General features: G+C 38.3%; 1 protein-coding gene and 1 long non-coding RNA gene across 4 annotated transcripts in view; one reads left to right on the top strand and one right to left on the bottom strand.

Annotated features, from left to right (window-relative positions):
• The window catches only part of ARHGAP15 (Rho GTPase activating protein 15), a 594,053-nt gene that overhangs the window by 215,658 nt on the left and 358,876 nt on the right, over positions 1-19,519 (bottom strand). For all 3 annotated transcript variants that reach the window (XM_034643265.1, XM_019800514.2, XM_002920055.4), the window contains one exon: positions 6,583-6,681. In XM_034643265.1, the coding sequence (XP_034499156.1) occupies positions 6,583-6,681 (99 nt within the window). The remainder of the gene's footprint in view (positions 1-6,582; positions 6,682-19,519) is intronic.
• Positions 1,573-16,538, top strand: LOC117796120. Its single transcript, XR_004620492.1, has 3 exons — positions 1,573-1,693; positions 1,789-1,895; positions 16,405-16,538. It is a non-coding gene; the product is annotated as an uncharacterized LOC117796120 (long non-coding RNA).

Raw genomic sequence — 19,519 nt, 5'->3', positions numbered from 1 at the left:
TTTCTTACAGACACAGAGGCCCCAGCATGACTACCCCAAAGAGCCAATTCCAAGTTGGACCCAGCACAACACTCTAGCTGTCAGGAAGGTGGCTGTCGTTGGGGTTGCACCAAAACAAAACAAAACAAAACAAAACAAAACAAAACAAAACAAAACAAAACACAAAACACAAAAACACGAAACCAGGCTTAATTTTAACTCACAAATAAAACCTAAGGAAAATTCGCTGCAAACTTGCACGGAGCTTATTTGAAGATCAGCTCTTTTGTAATTGCATGTGGATGCCTAACTTCAGGCATGAAAAGCAAGCACTTAAAAAAAAAAGCAACACATAGGTCAGGGCCCTCAGAAACATTTTTGTTCAGTCCACAAATATTCTCTGGGGAAAAAGAAAAAGTGCTTATCTTGAACTCTTGATTTTTTTTTTTTGGAGCATGTAATTTTTATCAGTTTGTTTTGTTTTCGTTACTTTTTTTTTCACTCACTGCTTATAAAACTAGCAAGCAGAAGTCTCTCTGGAACAAGATAGAATCATAAAAGTTTTCAAGAATCTCGTCACAAACTAAACAGTACAAATTGCACATTCCTCATGGAAGTATCAGCCTTTCGTGCGTGCCTGGATCCAACTATAATAGATTATCCCAAAGTGGGAAAGAATGAACAGCACAAAATTAGCAGAACTGGGAGCAGAGCTTGTCTAGTGAAGGCAATTTGATCTGTACTTTAGGGGTCTGGATTCTCAGGCATGGGGAAAAGACTATGAAAAGTTTTATTTTTGCAAGTGAACGCTTGCTAGGATCACAAGAGGCAGACCGATGCACTGAATTGAGTACCAGGAAAATTATATTCATAAGTACAATGCTTGGTATATCTTAGCAAAATAGCTATACTATAATCATGTCTGTTATTTGTATAATAAATACATACATGTGCGTATATTACCTAATATGCAAATGTCTCACACACACACACACACACATAGTGAATATACATGTATTTATTTTATGTATTTAAAGATCCATGTATTTATGTAATTTGATGTTCCGAATTTTAGGAGTCAGATAAGTATATCCCTGAGTAAGTATATAACTATACCTTCCTATAATATTAACAATTATGTCTAAATATTCCCACATTGGAGAAATAGATTTCATTTATAATGCCATGGGCTTGTTGATATGACATTCTCTCAAACTTGATGTAATAGCAGAGGGATTACCAAAAAGAAATAGTTAAGGTATAATAATAATTTTAGCCATTCTTTTTCCAAGTTGCTATAATCTACCCAAAGATAACTAATTGTTCAAAGTAAACATTCCACTCCGACCACAAAAGGAATCCATTACACAAACATATAATTCACAGTCATTTTTAGTGGGTTGTAAACAGTTTGGAATGAGCATAAAATGGGACAAAAATCAAAGTGAGCATTTTGAAATGAAAAAGTGTTTGCTACAAAAGGTCAGTCCCTTTGCTTGGCAAACTATGTAGAAAAGCCTGGGAAAATGCTGATCACACAAGCAATGAGGGAATTTTAAAGCCAACAGCCTCCTTGTTTCTTTAAACAGACATCGGAACCTATAACTGGATCCTGTCAAACAAACGACAGCAAAAAAAATATAACAGCTGCTAAGAAGTCAAGTTGAGAGATAAAGTTTTCGAGGCTAAGGACCTTCTCAGAAGTAGACTAAAGGTCTTTCTTAAATCTTTAAAGCAAGGTTATGGATTCCAGGGTGGGATTTGGGCACCAAGTCAAAAATGTAACTTTGTGTATCATTTTTGTCATAGTATTTTGTGTTCCAGAAAAAAGAAAGAGGACAAACTTGTTGATAAGCATCTGCCGAGACCTTCTGCAAAGTAGCTCATAGCTGGAATCATCAAATTTGGAAGACAAGGTACCATTTATTTTTAATTGTGGTTCAAAAACCCCCCCACATGATATAAAGTTTACCATCTTAGCCATTTTTAAACGTACAGTTCAGTAGTGTTATGTACATTCACACCATTTGTGAACGATCTCTAGGTGTCATTTTAACACTAGTAAATAATCTGGGGGCATACTGACTAGGACTGAGACTCATGGAGAAAGAATGCATCGTTAAGCCATATTCCAAAGGATGAATGCCTGTGCAAATGAAATTAACTTTTTTAAATGGTCCTATTCCCTTACAGACAAAAATATATTAGGTACATAAAAATATATTTAGAATAGAAATATGTTTATTCATTTAGTTAACTCCATTATATGTGAAGGAAGTCTTTGGGGAAGTTTGGCATTATTGGGTGGAAAAAGGGCTGTTTTTTGGGTATCTCACATGAAGCGACTCCTAATACTGCGTGGGCATTGATATGTCAGGAAAATAACCTGAGAAATAAGGTAAAATTAAACTCTGCTCTCCGCAGAAGGCTGAAACCAGACAAATATGTGTTTATTATTGAAGGATTATTATGTCACTTAAAATGTCTTTAATTGTATATTTAGTATTAGGTAATATTTCATAATATATTTAGCACATTGGATATATTTAAGGTATAAATGATGATTTGCTGTGATTACTACAGTCAAGCTAATTAACATATCATCTCCTCCCATGTCTACTAATTTGTGTGTGTGTGTGTGTGTGATGAGAGCACCTGAAATCTATTGACCTAGAATAACTATAGTCATCTCACCTGACATTAGATATCTAGATTCTTTCATCCTATATAACTGCAATTTTGTGCCCTTTCACCAATATCTCCCCTTCTCCCACCCCTCACTCCCTATTATGTGACTTTTAAGCAAACAAACTCCTCTTACCTAAAAAAGAATATTATAAGGCTTATTTTCTCTTCTAATACCTGGGCTTTTCTTTCATAACACTCATCATGGTTTGGTACTCAGCGAATTGTCTTTTTGCTTAATGTATATTTCCTCTATATTCTCACCCAGTAGCATGCAAAATGACACATGGGTAAGCACGTGGGTAGCTGCTTGTTGCTAGAATACAACCAACACTTACTGTATGTTACATCATTCAACCAATATTTACTGAGTACTTGTAGTATGTCAGATACCATGTAAGCCTCTTTCTCAGGGATGCACCTTCACAGAGCAGTCAGCCAGTTACATGTTTTACATACAAAGAACTATAGGTTAAGGTCTTAATACCAATTGCCCCAGTGTAGACTATATACTTTGTTTAAGTCACCTCTCCTAAGCCCTTGTCTTCCTAGTGATATAACTCACAAGCAATTCCTATATACTTTGGAGTCTTCCTAAACTACACAAAGTATTCTATAAAGGAGTGAAAAGTGGACTTCTCCCTGCTTAGACCTACATACTACCAGTATGTCACAATGCCTCCTCTGCATGCTTGTTTCATCGGACCTCAAAGAAAAGTATCAGATGACCTCAGGCTTTGGGTCACTTTATCATATGTATTGAGCATTAGCTGAACAGTGATTCAATATTTGCACAGAAACTGTTTTGGAAGAAGAAACATAAACTGAGTTTTTCTTTGGCTGCTTACACTACTCATGCTCTACAATTGTAAAGGCAATACAAGCGTGAATGAATCCCTTGGAAGAGCTTTAAAGACTAACATGCTCCCTGACAGTTTCCCTCCAAGTTTTGTGTATGTTCTCTAGGCTGAGCAATGTCAGAAACCACAGAAATAACTTTAATCTGGTTATAATAGTTGGTGAAGGGGAGAATGCTCTGGTGGTTTAAAGGAATAAAGGAAACCAAATCAAGATAAGGAAACACACTAAACAAGTTATTCGCTAAATTGATTTACATTCGGCTCACTAATAGATTTTCTTCTAGGCATGTCTGTGAGATGCAAAATTTAAAATGTGACTAATATCACTTTACCAAGGTTGATTAAAGAATGCAACTGTGCCAAGCACTGGGCAGAATTTCCCTGGGTAGACTACAGGAGCATGAGCAATTTGGTTCTGTCAATTGCAAGCAAGACAAATAACTGAATGAATGAATGAATGAATGAATCAATCAATCAATCAATCGTGAGATCTGTGTTCCTGACACTGTTTCATTCAAAATCAAGCATGTAAGAAGCATTAAAAAAATACAGCTACAATTTACAGATGATTTTTTTGTAAAGATGTGGGAAATAATCTTAGGAGAAAAAGAGAGAAAGGAAACAAATCTTTTTATAACACCCTGTGTACTGCTATAGTGAGTTTTGAGGCCATTTCCCTAAGACTGTGAGAGTAAACACAAAATTTTCATTAAATGCGCCTTTCCCATAACTGGTCCATAAGCATTTCCCATGACTCTGCAGTTGAGTATCTTGGCTGGAAGAGGATCTGGCCATTAGAAGGAGGGCTCTAGATATGCTGAGTCCCAGCCGTGCTGAGAGACTTGGCACCTTTATATGCTACTTCCTAATACCAACCCCGGCATAAAATGTCATCAGAAGCCTGCATAAACATTGGACTTAGATTCACATAAATTATTTCTGTCCTAAGGTGCTTTCTGCCAGAATTTAGTAAAAACAACACTTTGAGTAAATAGAATTGGCGTATAAATCTAAGAATATTAATCCAACAAAATGATCATAGAAAAATATAATCAAAAGTACACATTTGTAAATCTTGCAATGATGTGAGAGGTTTATCTTGTGCTTCTGAGTTTTTATTGAATATTTCCATAGAGTTCCTTTAAGCTGACACTGCCAAAGTGCTTTGAATTATCAGTTGCTGTGTGGAATTGTAAAGTCTTTGAGTTTCATTAAAATGCTTAGGAGTTATTTTAATAATCATATGTGTGATTAGCGCCTGTTTAGTGCTGCCTCTACAAATTCATTTTAAGAGTAAACATTGGGACAATGAAATATAATGCCAGATATGATTGCTGCTGTCAGCAAAAACATTGTCTTATTTTATTAAAAATCGCCAACAAAATGCCGCGAACAGAAGATACAGTTTCTATTTATAGATATTTTCTACTCTACAGTATTATGGTATCTGCACACCACCAGGCTGTATCTACTAGAGTTTTCATTTTGCCTCGGGTATGTACATAAATAGAGAGGTACAGAGTCCTTTCATTGTATGTGCACACGTCTTATTATATACAGCTCCCCCAAAGTCCTATTCGGATATTTGCTCTAATATAATAGTGCTTACACTGTCGGTGCTGAGTATTTATACGTGGGTGAAGATTTCCTGAAAATGATGATAATTTAGCTATTGGCAATAATAACATTATAACATTCTCAGTGATCCATTTTGGCTTTAAGTACTTATTAAATAATATTTATTTCTAAATTATGAACTTATAAAATTAAATGAGATTGCAACATGCAATAAAAACACATTTCTCTCTAAACTCCAATTGACTCCATTCCTCACAGATACCTCTCCTTGTGCTCATTCTGCTTTTACTGTTTTCTACCCTCTGTGAGCTCTGGGCTCTTCTCTCTGATGTGTTGATATGCTTTCCCCCAAAGCCACTCTCTTTATCTACTTTCCTACCCACTCGTCCCCTTCTTGTTATTCTCTCACTCCCTACTGATATGGGAATAATAGGATCCCAAGGCTGTCCTTACAGTATAATTAAAGTATGAATTTCCAGGAGTTGGAAATTGCAGGCCATTTTTACTATGCTTCTATAATAAAGCCAGGTAACACTGAGAGAATTAAAATGGCTTTTTCCTAGTAGATAACTTGGTAAAGATTTTTTCCCCTTGGTTCTATTGTTTTAAGAGACTGGGAGCTGAAAATGGGAATAAGATTCACCAATTCTTTTTCTGAAAACACCTCTATCTTTTACATGATATATATCCCCCTAGATCCTGGGAATATGTTGTAAACTTGTAACAGATGGTGATGAAGCTTCACATTTTTATACAATACATTTTTTGAGATTCTGCATCTACTGTATGTGTCTTCCAGGGAAAATGACCTTGAATGAATGAAGTCATAGTCTGAAGGAAAAACACCCCACAGATAGACTACCAAAGAAATGATGAGTCAATTGAGTTTTGTTTTGTTCCCTGTGGTAAGATGAAATAATTCCCGATGAAAAACAGAATGCTGAAATATAGGAATTAAAGGTCATCTTAACACTGGAGGTACATCTGTTAATTGTTCCAGGAGAACCAGTTAGCCATATTCTTCTATAGTGAACAGAAACACATGGAAGACGGGATATCACTGTTTGCAAGTAGGAATGCTATTTGCTTCACTTGGGTAATGTTGGGGGCTTACCAAAAATTGTTCTGGCACAACATCTACCAGCATGAATGTTAGGAGGGTTCTAACACTGTGAGTGCTGATATTTTATGAATGTTTTATCACTGGCTTGAAAACAAGAAGTTTGCAATTGAATCAACAACATGTCAGACAGACAAAATATTAAAAAAAAAAAAAAAGAACATTAGTGGGAATTACTAATGTCCCTATTGTAAAAACAAACTGAAGTTAATAAGAAACTTGATCCTCTTAACCGATTAACAAAAGTCAAGTTTTAATTGCATGGTTTCCCAGACAAATCAAGTGGCACTGTTAAGTTGAGCATGGGTTGTTTAGAGGGTGCGCTAATGGGGGGAAATTACTGCATATTCAGTTACCCACCTCTTTTTTCGACAGCTTCAATGCATTGCTTTACAAACCGTGGAACTGTGGAATTTTCACGTTCACACACTGTGTGCAGATGAGAGCCAAAAATTTGATCTGCAAAAGAAACAAAGATGAGCTTCATTAAAATCCAAGATTGCGTTGTTCTTTAATTTGATTCTGTTTCCATACCCACTGCATGCTGAAATCTGCGTCTTGCACAGGAATCGATTTTTCGCTTTAATTCCGAAGGGTCTATTGCAGAGATACAAAGGCCATAACTCCCTCCTTTATGGAAACAGGACTCTGGGCCCAGAGAAGGAAAACTAACACTCTGCCATCGATTAGGCGGGATGACAGAGTAAGTTATAATCTCTCTGGGCATAACTTTGTTGTTTATAAAATAATGACAAGGAATTAAGAAAACTTCTACAAGGTAATTAATCTTAATGAATTGGTGTCTTGAGTGTTTTAGAAGAAATTTGTCAATGATCACCAAAATTATAATTTTATCAGTATATTTAGAAGATTCGTTCAGTGGGTCAATGATATTTGAAGAGGCAAGTTCCAGGAGATTTACTTTGAAGCGGATTTCTTAACATCTCTCCTGCCTTGAATGCCCTTCCTCTTCTATAATCTAAGCATCCCCTTTCCTTTATAGCACAGCTCTGACCACACTTTCTCCACAAACTCTTTTCTTCCTATCTCAGTTTTGTGTCTCCTTTAACGTACGTTCTTTGGAATACCAGTTCCTCCGGCAAATAGGCAATTTGGGAAAAAAAAGTCCTGTGATCAAAATGGTTTAGCAATGTTGGGTTAAACAAAGTTAAACAGGTTTCTTTCATGTGTATTTTTACAGCCTGTGACGTGCCAGTCTGCACTGGGAATCTCCACAAAGGGCTGGAGGATGCACTATTTCCCAAACTTATTTGAGTAATCCTTTTATTTCAAAGGGCACCTCTCCAGACTAAGACTTCCGAGAACACGCTCTGAAATCCTAGCCTAGTCTTCTCATTTGGAACATGATTTATACTACCTTGCATTGTGTATTTACATTTATAATACATGGAATATATTTTCTCAAAGCAGATTTGGAGTGTCTACCTGCTCTATGTGTTTGTACAGTCACCACTGCTTAGCACAGACTCTGGCTCACAGGATTCACTCATAGATATTTTTTATTGCAGTAAAATATACTTAACACACAATTTACCATTGTAACCATTTTTACACGAACAGTTCAGTGGCATTAAGCACATGTACATTTTTGTGTAATCTTCACCACCATCCATTTCCAGATTAAAAAACAGTATAGATGTTTATTACTGATAGTGAATCAAATATTTAGTAGGTTCAAGGGCTTCCCATCTTGCTCAAAATGAATTCCAGTTCCCTACTGCAACTTCCAAGGTAATACGTGACTTGCCCTTCCACCCATTAATTGATTTCATTTGCTTCCTCTCTCCTCTCTCCCCCTCATCACTTGCCTGCAGCCACTCTGTCCACACTACTGATTCTTGTCTGTGCCAAGCACAATTCTGCCTCAGGGACTTTGCACTTATTATAACCTCTGCGTGAAACTTCATTGCACTAGTTCTCTCTTGTAGCCTTTCTTACCCACTTTTTTTCCTAAAAAAATGGCCCCTCTGCAATAGGAACTCTCCATGATACTTCCCTGTTTTACTTTCCTTAGAGCACTTATCTCTGACTGGCATATTGGATTGATGTGCTTACTGGTTAGTTGTTTCCCCTGCTTAGAATACAAAACCCAGGAGAGTAAAGACTACACCCATTTCCTTTCTTACTCGGTCCCTAGTAAGTAGACAATGTTTGGCATATACTAGAAGTTGAACAAACATGTATTAACTGATCGACTGCAAGACATTGTCTTAATCATCAGTGGAGGTCTTCAATAAATTAAAAAATATATATTTGTAGTAGAAGTGGGGAGAAGAATAAAATGCACCATAACAGAATGGTAAGTGAAATATTATGAAGGGGTTGTCAAATGGAATGTTGTGAGACTTCAAAGAAGTCATGATTTTCACCCATTTCTTAGAGAAGGTGATGGCTTGGGTTAAGGACAACCCAGTAGGGAGGAAAGTAATTAAGGCTAAAGCACAAATATAATATATTTCAATATGAAAATGTGCATTTTCATCCAAGAGACAGAAAGATGATAAGCCCAAAACATATCAACAGAGTGTAGAGAAGTGGGAAATCATCACGGGTATCTGCTTTGAATACTTGGTCAAGTAACAAAGATTTGTTCAAAAACAGTGAGCCATCACTATAAGAAAAAAATGACATAAACTATTATTTCAGAAAAATAACCCACAATTTCAGATGGAATGATTTAAATTGGCTAGAGATTATAGTCTGGAAGAATTGCTATAAAGTACAAAACGCTTTAAGGGAATTATGATTCAAATAAATTTCACGAATATATGTTGAGCATGTAGCAGGACATCAGACCACCCTTTGGTGCCCATGGAAGACTTCCCAGAGAAGAACCGAATCCTCAAGGAAAAGTAATACTTAAGTGAAGAGGTAAGAGAGGGGACAGAAGGCCATTTAGGGTAGATGGAAGGAAGGTATACAAACACATCAGCGATGGGAAGAATGACAGAAGAATGAGATGTGCTGAGGGAAATATTCACTCTTTCTTATTTAGAGAAATCTATGTATTAAGCTTTGAAAAAAGATGAAGATGGTCTTATAAGAGTCTTAAATATTTAGTCAAGTAGGTTAAATTATTTGAAAGTGTGCAGACACAATGATATATTATACATACACTATTCCCTTCCTGACTTCCTGTTTTTAGAGTCCATTCAGAGCCTGAAAATGTTCCCCGTTGACTTCTGCCTTCCTTGCAGCTGTGGGTAATTAGATAGCTCCAATCAGTCAAACGTAAGGAGAAATGACTTGGGAAGCTACAAGAGATTTTTTTTTTTTAACCAGATAGAAGGAGAGGGGTATATCAAGGCACTCTTTCTTTCTTCTTCCTGCTTTGAACATGGCTGTGCAATCATGTGATGCTTGGAGCTACTGCATCTTATCGCCATGAGACACTAAGCTTGCAGACAAAAGCTAACAGGATTTCAAAGTCGCAAAAAACCTGAGACCTCAATGACATTGTCGAAGTTCTAAATCTAAAACATTTTTTTTCTAGATTTCTTACTATGTGAGATAATATAAGTCATTTGTAGGGGATAATTCTATCCCCTACAGCCAAAACGTTCATAACCAAATAGAGGCACAGATTGTGAGGAAGACTGAATGCCAGGAGATTAGTTAAGAGGCTAATGTGATCACCTAGGAGGGTGTTATGGAGACCAAAATCAGAAGAGAGTTGTGGTAAATTTAATCACTTTTCGTGATTCTTCTCGTCTTCTCTGAATTAGATTTGTACATTCATCTCTTTTCCCATGTGACTGTGTGGTAAAACTCACTACAGTGGGCAACATTTATTTCTCCCATTTCACTGATGTTGGGCTTGGCTATAGACTTGCTTTGGACACTTTATTGTGAGTAAAAATTATAAGGGAAGATGGGTCTTGGGGAAAAGTTTGAGCTGGGTAGATTGGAGTGAATTTCAACCACAGGGTGTTCTTCCATAATGCCCTGGAGGGGACGAGGTGCACCACTGGCTACTTTTGATTGTTCTGAAGTGGGAGGTGGGGGAGGTGCACCACTGCCACTTACTGGGTGGTCCAGGCAAGTGCAGTCAATCCCTCATTGAAAAACTTTCCCTTCCTGATTGCTGATATTTGTCCTGGTGAGAAAAGAGCCTAGATGATCAACATCATTAGACAGAAGGGAGATGTTTGCTTTGACTAGTTACCAGAAAAGCCAAAAATTGTCTTCTTAATTCTAGCAACTCTTTAAACTGGTTGTACTGACCTAAGAAGGTATGGCTCTGGAATTAAGAATTCAGCCTTTGCGGTGAAGCTTATTAAATGCAAGGCTGTCCTATAACCCAAGCCCAGGCAACGAAATTCTCCCACAAAATTATAAGAATTGGGACGCTACAGGCTTAGGTAGTTAGCATCAGGGACTTAAATAGTAAGACTGCCTACATTTAGACAATGGGTGCCAGGGACAGCCATATGGGGAGGTGGCTGTGTGCAACGGGTGACTGGGCCCAGGAACTAATTTGCAGAGAGAGGTGAATGAAGCAGACACATCCTAGGTCCTCACTTTCTGATGCCTAACTCCAGAGATCATCTCTCTTCTCCATGGGGTGCCATGACATACCCTGGGTTGTGACAATAACTCCCATTTTATTTGAGTATTTTTGAGTGAACTTCTGTTTATTGCAACCAAATATGAACTTGACCAGAACATGAACACAGCATTGGCCAGAAGGTTTCAGGAGAGGGTTTACGGTCACAATAGAAAGTGCCAGTCTTGGCCAAACAGTGAGATCAACCGTTACAGATGATGCTGGTTAGGAAGAGTATGGTGGATGTCTATTGGTTTTACTGGCCCTGTAACTATTCTCTTATTCTCGGGTAAGATCACTCTGGTTTTCCTTTGGGGATGATGCCTTTCTCATGTTGGTTGCCATTTGGTTTGAGTAGCGCTAACTCCACCACCTCTAGCTCCAAGGATGAACATGAATTTCCTCTACCTGGCCATAGTAATTGGTTCAGACATGAACATAGGGGTCAAGTTTATCTGGTGGAGTAAATCCTAAGGCTTTTTCTAGTGCTACTGGGAAAGAGGAGCCTTATTTCTACAAGAATTGATAAACTATTGGAATATGAGTCTGAGCTTCCAGAAGTTATGTTGCCACCTTCTGGGAAGACATACTTGAGAATTAAGCCAACAGAGTGGAAAACGAGCTGAGCGATGGAGGAAATAAAGATTTGATAGCTTTTATGCCCCTGGATCCAATCATGCCTGAAGCTCTCCTTGTCCCTTGGACTTTTCAATTAAGTAGTCCAATAAATTCCATTCTTACTTTTGCAGTTTGGACAAGTTTCTATCAAATACAATGAAAAGAATCTTGACTACAACATTAGCCTTCGACATAAAATGATGGATCATGTAACTTAGAGGAGATGATGATGCACATGAAATGACTTTGCAAAGTAAAAAGTGATATCTAAAGAAAGCAAATTATAGAGATTTAGCTAAAATGTCAATGTCAAATTTCAGGGCTGTTGTAGGATTGCCACCCATCTGTAAATTTGATACATCCAGGGTTTGCTACACCAAGGAGGACCATTAAATTGCAGGAATGTGTCTGAACCACAGAACTTTCTATCTTAAAATAGTATAAAGAAAAAGGGAGGGAGAGAGAAAGTATTCTGTTTTCTTGGCAAGCATTAATGAACTAGCTTTGCCCCCTTAACTTCCATGCCTGTTGTCCTGGCACAACACTAAGGATTATTTCTGCTTTCCCCTTCCTTATGATATTCCAAAAAACTGGAACAGCCCAGAGCCCCGAGCTCCAGACTCCCTACCTATATTCCCATCTGTGGGCTCACTGGTAATCCTTTCTCCCTCTCTTGACAACTTTTTGTATTTAGAAAACACCTCTTGCTAGAGGTGCCAATATTTTTGGAATGCTCTACAAATGCCTATGGCCTTGGCTAGTGTGATCATTATGTCTTCCCTCTCCTGCTTCAGCGTTTATACTAGGGGTGGCAGGCAACACATTGGTTGGAGAAAATCCATTTTCAGCAATTTCTCTTTGAAAGCATCTTTTGGTGAGAAAAACAAATAGACCTTCCACATGACTGCACTTATAAATCATGTTGTTTACAGAATGAATTAGAGTTTAACTAGGAAATGGTGGTTTTTAATCTTTAAGCTCTCAAACTTTTGACCGATTTAGTTAGTTCATCAGCATAACCAGGTTAAGTCTCCCAGATTACAAATTAGCTTCATTCTCCCTCATCTCTGCTATATATTTTTTGACAAATTATGGAAAGAACACCCAGTAATGGGATCTTTGTCAGTTAGATTCCAAATGAATCAAAACTATGAGGAAAACTACTCAATAGAGGCAGTTAAATGTTCAAATAATGTGACGGTGTTATCATCATTTACCCAGGAAGACAGTCTCCACATGCTTTTCAAAATGATTATCCTGCTTTCAGGACACAGGGCCGCCGTTGCAGCTAGTCTAGTAAATTTTAAAAAGGAAAACAAAGGACCTAGAACTACACATACATGAAGAACGTGGAGGGGAACAGAAAACAATAATAACAAATCGAGTGGCTTTGACCTACCCATGCCCCGCCCTCGAATCAGACAATTATTTTTGTCATGAGGTATATTTGTCAAGGGTTCGGGCTGCAATTTAAAAAAAAAACAAAAACAAACCTGGGGCTTTATTTTTTGTTTATTTGTTTGTTCATTTAGCTATCTTTCATTTGTTTATTTATTTTTTTAAGAGAGAGCGCATGTGTGCCTGTGCATGCACGCAAGGTGGGGGAGAAGGGGCAGAGGGAGAGGGAGAGAGAGAATCTCAAGCAGGCCCCACATCCAGCATGGTGCTCAATGAGGCTCGATCTCACAACCCTGAGATCATAACCCGAGCTGAAATCAGGAGTCCAAAGCTCAACTGACTGAGCCACCCAGACCCCTGGCCACTGGGGCTATCTTACACAAAGAATTTATTTGAATGATATTGAGGAATGAGAGTGGGAGGGAACTCAAAGAATTTACTAGGAACTCAAAATAATTTATTAATTTCTTGAGGCTGGAGAACCGGTCTTGGAGATGTTTCATACCAAAAGTCCAAAGGAGATCCACGAAATAAGAAGAAGGAAATACACTGCTGGGTCTGGAGTCTTGTAACTCTGACAGAGGGGTCAGGATGCTATTTACATTACCACCCCCACCACCAGCACTATTGTGATGACTTACACCCTTCAATTGCTCAAGATGGGAAGTTCCAACAGAGGATGCCCAGTTGGTTGACATTATGTCAAAAAACGGGGTTGGGCTAAGAACAAACATAGCCCTGGTAGCCTCCATGGTAAGTAGCACACACTTGGAATCTCTCCCTCCACAGTGCTACACACATGGGCACATCATTTCCCGATAGGTTGCTCTAAGGGAGAGGCAATGGATACTAAAAGGCAAAAGTAATATTCTCAATATGGGTAATTTCAGTAATTTAACTGAAATTTACTTTTGATTTTAAACTATAAGTAACATTTGGTTTTCTTTTTGAGAGTAGGTTTCTAGACCAAAACTTTGGTTTCTACTTTTATCAAAGAATCCTGTTTCTTTTATCGTTTATATTTTCTCCACTTTCATTCTTATTATTTTTTCTTTTTCTCCTTTAAAATACTCACCATATAAGCCCTCATCATATAATTTTACTGCAGCTTTACTGATAATTTTTGGAGAAATGGGTGATTTAAGTAAATACTATAATTTACAGATGGCTTATCTCTTTGAACTAAGATTCAGAAAAATACGTTTAATGCTAAAACACTACTGAATTTAATCTATATTAAGTGCTTCATAAGGTACTGTGTTATTTTCCAATGCCTTAGGGCTTTGATTAAAAGTATCAGCTACTGCTTTTTGATACACAGACACCAAAAATTGGGCTGATTCTCTGCTGAATCTCTAATACACACTGCAAGTAAAGTAAATTTCTCTCATTGCTTTGTTTACTTAGGTTTTTTTTTCTCATAAGAGGTAAATACAGGGGGAAAAGCATAATTATTTTAACTTTTAAGTAGTTTGGAATCTAAATAAATAGAAATTGTAAATATATACACTTTTGTGTATAGTTTCCCCCCACATGTTTATTCATACTTGTGTAGCTCATTAACCTAATAGATTTTAAAGTCCCTGGTGGGTAATGATAATGTCTATTCTGGAAGGACTGACCTGGAGGAGATTTGCCCAGACTACGGAGAAGATATCCCCAAACAAGGGTAGGCTGTAGTCTGCAGCCTCCAATCAAAGTTGTACAGTTGGATGCAGGACACAAGCAGCCCAAAGGTGAATCTGAGAAACAGGCCTGCTGTCATCCAGACAGAATGATGGAGTTCTTCCCCAGCTTCTCCTATTTTCTTTTCCTTCTTCTCTTTTCAGGCTTCAACCAGCCCCACCTTTCAAGATTTCACTCTCAACCCCAAACAGTACTTCTGTGAATCCAGGGCTCAAACTCACAACCCTGAGATCAAGACCTGAGCTCAAATTAAGAGTTGGACGCTCAACTGACTGAGCCAGCCACACAGGCATCCTTGGTCCCTTCTTTTAAGCTCCTAAACTCTTGTGGAAATAGATCTCAAAACTCAATTTTGGTCCAATTAATGCAATGGGTATTTTGGTGAGTCTACCACCAGGAAGAAATTTACACCTTAAACAAGGAGTTTATTACCTCAAATGAAACAATGAGTTTAAGACTTTTCCATATAGGCAGCAACTTTATCCTATACTTCTCCATCCCTCTGCTTACCCAGAGCAACACAACACACAAATATGCACATATACATGCATCCTGCCCTCCACATGCGTGTGCACAGAATCACACAATTTAGAGAATGGTCTGACCCAGTGAATATTTCATGAATTTTTGTGTTCATTCATCCTTTATATCCATCCTTGAGTATTTTTCAATGCCTGCTGGGGATGGAATAATGAATAGAACACTCTCTGTCCTCAATCAGCACTCTCTGTCCTCATACAGCTTAGATGTGAATGCGGAAAACAAACACATAAACACATTTAATATATATGTATGATAATGTTAGATGTTGATAGGTGCTATGAGAAAAAAAGTAAGACAGGGAGATAGAGAGCTAGGGGGAGGTGTTGTCAGGGAAGACATTTCTGAGGCAATGGCATTGAGCAAAGTTCAAAAGAAATGAAGCTGTGAACCATGCCTATACACGGGGAGAGTGTTCATTCAGAGGAGCAGCAAATGCATAAGACTGTGGAGGAAGCAGGGTACAGTCAGGGAGCAGTAAGGAAGCCTGTGTGGCTGGAGTGATGTGACAAACAGGAAATAGAGTTGCAGATGAAACTGAAAAGGTGGCCTGGGGGCCAAAGCAGGTAGAACCCTGTGGGACATGGATAGGTCATCAGATATTATTTTAAGTATGATTTTATTCTAAGTAATTAGCCATTATTGAGCATGGGGGTGAAATAATGTGACTGATGTTTTTAAATGATCCTTCTAATTGCTGTGTGGAGACGATATTTAAGAGGGTCAAGAAAAGGAGCAGAGAGGCCAGTTAGGGGGTTGGTGACATATTCCAGGGAGAGGTAATGGTGCTTAGATAAGGCTGGTAACAATGGGAGTGACTAAATGTGGCTGAATTTGGAATATGTTTTAAGGTGGGTATGCAGATGAGAACAGAAGAGAGAATAGAACAGAGGGTGACTCCAGCTGGCAGTTGGCAGTGGTATTTCCTGAGGTGAACATGCCAGAGCTGGGGAATCAAGGATTGGATTGCTCTAGATAAATGGGAGATGTCAACCAAACATCCCAGGAGATGACAAATAGACACTTGAACATGCAAGTTTGGAGTCTTGAGAGTCTGGAGCAGGAAGCCTAAGTTTTAAGTTTAGAAAGCCTATAGATAGAACTTGAAGCCACAGGGCTGCAATATTTCAGCCCTCGAGTATTTGAATAATGCCCAGTTGTCTGAGTAGAAGAATGAAAAAGGAAGGGAAGTCTAGGAACATAACATAGGATAACCCAACATTGTGAGGCTGGTGAGAGGAACAGGCTCATCAAAGGAGTGTCCATTGACATAAGAGTTTCTAGAAAAGGAAGATGAAATTGTAAATAAATAGTAATTGTAAAACCACTGAAAGATTTCATGTCCTGCCTCTTTCCTTTCTACCTCTTCCCAGGCAACCACTTCTCTGGAAGTAAAATTGAGTGAAATGGACTTCAGTCTGCAAGATACAGCTCACAGTCCAGTGGCAAGATAGTAAAATAATCAAATGATGAAATTATAACTTGGGGATAAAGAGAAGAGAGGACTGACTCAGAATGAGGAAGACAGGGATGACTTCATGGAGTTGGTAACTTTGAGCTGGAAGAGTGAAAATGAAGATGTTTACTAGGTAGAGGAAGCTGGAAAAGAATATTCAAGGTGAAGGAAACTATACACAGTGAACAACATAAATGTAATTTCTTCCCTTTGCGCTTCCTTTTTTTAAAGATTTTGTTTATTCATTTGAGGGGGAGAGATAGAGAGCATGAGTGGGGGGAGGACAGAGGGAGAGGGACAAACAGACTCCCCACTGAGTGGGGAGCCTGCTGTGGGGGCTCAATCCTAGGACCCTGAGATTATGACCTGAGCCCAAGGCAGACGTTAACTGACTGAGCCACCCAGGTGCCCCTCTTCCCTTTGTATTTCTATTATATTCAGTGACATTATCTTCTGCTTGCCAAATGAATACATAAATGAAAGAATGAATAAGAGAAAACAGTGTCTGCAAAAAAATATGATTTCTATCTAAAAATTGCACCATGATCAGTTGAGTTGGAGAGAAATATGTTTCAGTTTAGTTTGCATTAGTGAGCTTTGGAAGATTAACATGGCTAACTTCTGTTTAGTGAAACTGATTATTTACATTTTGAGTTGATGATACTTTGATTTTGGTTTGCCTATCTTCATTTCATTTGCCACCTTATCCCATATTTATATACACTTTATATTCTTAAAATAGATAACTGTCCATAAAATTCAATTGCTCAACCATATAACTTACTGTAATTATTCTGAATTTAAAACTTTTATCATTAGGTTGTCTACTTACTTGAATTAGTAGGAAATTTACTCACATCTTCAATTTACCATGGGGTTATGTCATGATAAACCCATTGTAAGTTGAAAATGTAAAACAAAAATGCATTTACTGCACCTAAACTACTGAGCGTCATAGCCTAGCCCAGCCTACCTTAAACATGCTCAGAATGCTTACATTAGCCTACAGTTGGGCAAAATCACCTAACACAAAGCTTATGTTATACAAAAGTGCTGAATATCTCATGTAAATTGATCATATACTATACTAAAAGTGAAAGACTGAATGGCTGTGTGGGTACAGAATGGTCATAAGTGCATGGGTTGTCTACCCTCGTGATCACGCGGCTGACTGGCAGCTGCGATTCGCTGCCACTGCCCCGTATCAAGAAAGTATTGCACCACATATCGCTAGCCCAGGAAAAAGCCAAAGTTCAAACTTTGAAGCACAGGTTCTACTGAAGGCATATGACTTTTGCACCATCAAAACGTTGAAAAATGTTAAGTTGAACCACGTGTCAGGGACCGTGTGTACTGTGAAATCAGTACTTTTATTTGTTTGAGTGACAAGTCTAGGGAGAAAACTTGATCCTTAAAATTTATTCAGATAATTGACTGAATTAATTTTAAATGATTTCATTTACCTTGTTACCCCAACGAATATGGACTAAAGCTGGAAACATCATTCAGTGACTGATACAAGTTGAGAGATTCTTTCAGGGTAGAGAAGGTGTGGCAATTTCAACTCACTCTGATTTAAAGTGAAATCTAGGAAGAACACTGTACTTTTCCTAATATCAGCATGGATTTGTTAGAATCCCAGGTGGTAAGACTTCAATTTATTTGCATGAATGCATAGTTCAATAAGAAAAGATTCAAATTTAGTTGGAGTAAAACTGCTTAATGATTTCAAATATTACTTGTAATATATTAATATAACGGGTTTGAATATCTATAATGGAGTCTCTTTCATTTGGGTCTTCAGGGTGTTCTCATAGCCACTAATGCTGAGTGCTAGGTACACGCTCAAGTACCTAAGAGGAAAGCACTTTAGGTTAAAAGCACTTTCTCTCCTCAGCCTCGGGTTAAAAGCTATTTCAGGATTCTGTTAAAGGCATTCTTTGGTCCTTAGCTTCAGCTTGAAAGCGGCTTTGATGAAAAGTGCTTTGAGGCAGGTAAAGGATTTTATAATAAACCATATTAAGAGCCGGGGAATCATGTGGTTCTGTGGAAGTGTTGGCTAGCTCCGTGGAGGTGTGGTTCAAGCTCTGCGCAGGCCTGCCTGTTCCCTATGGGCGGCTCTGAACAATGTGGTCCTCTAGTTATTCTATGCAAAGAATCGAAAAAACATTTCCAGGAATGTAATTGGAGAGAGGGGGCTATGAGCCTAAATTAGGAGGCCATGATGCACATGTTTCCGAAACATTTTGTCTCTTTTGGGCTTCCAGTCAAATATAGTGTGTTTCTCTTTTTTAGCCCTTACTTTATTTTTTTTTCAGCCCTTCCTTTAGAAAGTCACTATGCAATAACACTTCCAAAACACCTTATCCTGTTCCGAAGCTACCCACAGAACTGAATAAATAGCTAGCTGATTGTGAGATACACTGTATACTGCACATTCTCTGGGTTTATTGCACACTCTTTATTTATATTACTTTTCTGGCTAACCAGACCTCCCACTGGGGGGAGGGAGGAGTGCACATAAGGATGGAATGGAATAGCTCAGCTGGGTTTGCCTACTGGACTGGCACAACAATGTTCATCACCCATATGTCTAAATCGAAGTGTTGATATTAGTGGGTGAAAAGACAGTGACTTAAGAGGAATTTTGAACTTGTGGGGGTCAATGGGAATTCTGAGAGATGGCAAAATTGTGCATGCATGTACCCCAGCCAAGTCCTAGGGAGTAGATCGGAGGTCTTTTGAGGAAAAGACCTCACATGGAATGGAAAGAAGCCATTTTCTCACCTTGTGAGATTTAGCCTAAGAGCTGTTGCATCAGGTCCTAACACACCAGGTGAGACATGCAGGTGGCTGAGAAGGGCAGTCCCTCCATTTGCTCTGGAGACAGAGTGAATCTTAAAATGTGGGAACCAGAGTTTCAGGGTATCATTTGGCATGTGGAAGGTTTTGTAGATCTGGAAGCTCTTGGGCAGTACTGAGGAAGTGAGGAAATCATCTCTCAGAAGATACTGGCTGCATGGCTGCAGTGA

Source organism: Ailuropoda melanoleuca, chromosome 2 (assembly GCF_002007445.2).
Source record: "Ailuropoda melanoleuca isolate Jingjing chromosome 2, ASM200744v2, whole genome shotgun sequence".
NCBI classification, from domain to species: domain Eukaryota; kingdom Metazoa; phylum Chordata; class Mammalia; order Carnivora; family Ursidae; genus Ailuropoda; species Ailuropoda melanoleuca.
Note: the sequence above shows the minus strand (reverse complement) of the source record. Positions and strands in the feature narration are given on the sequence as shown.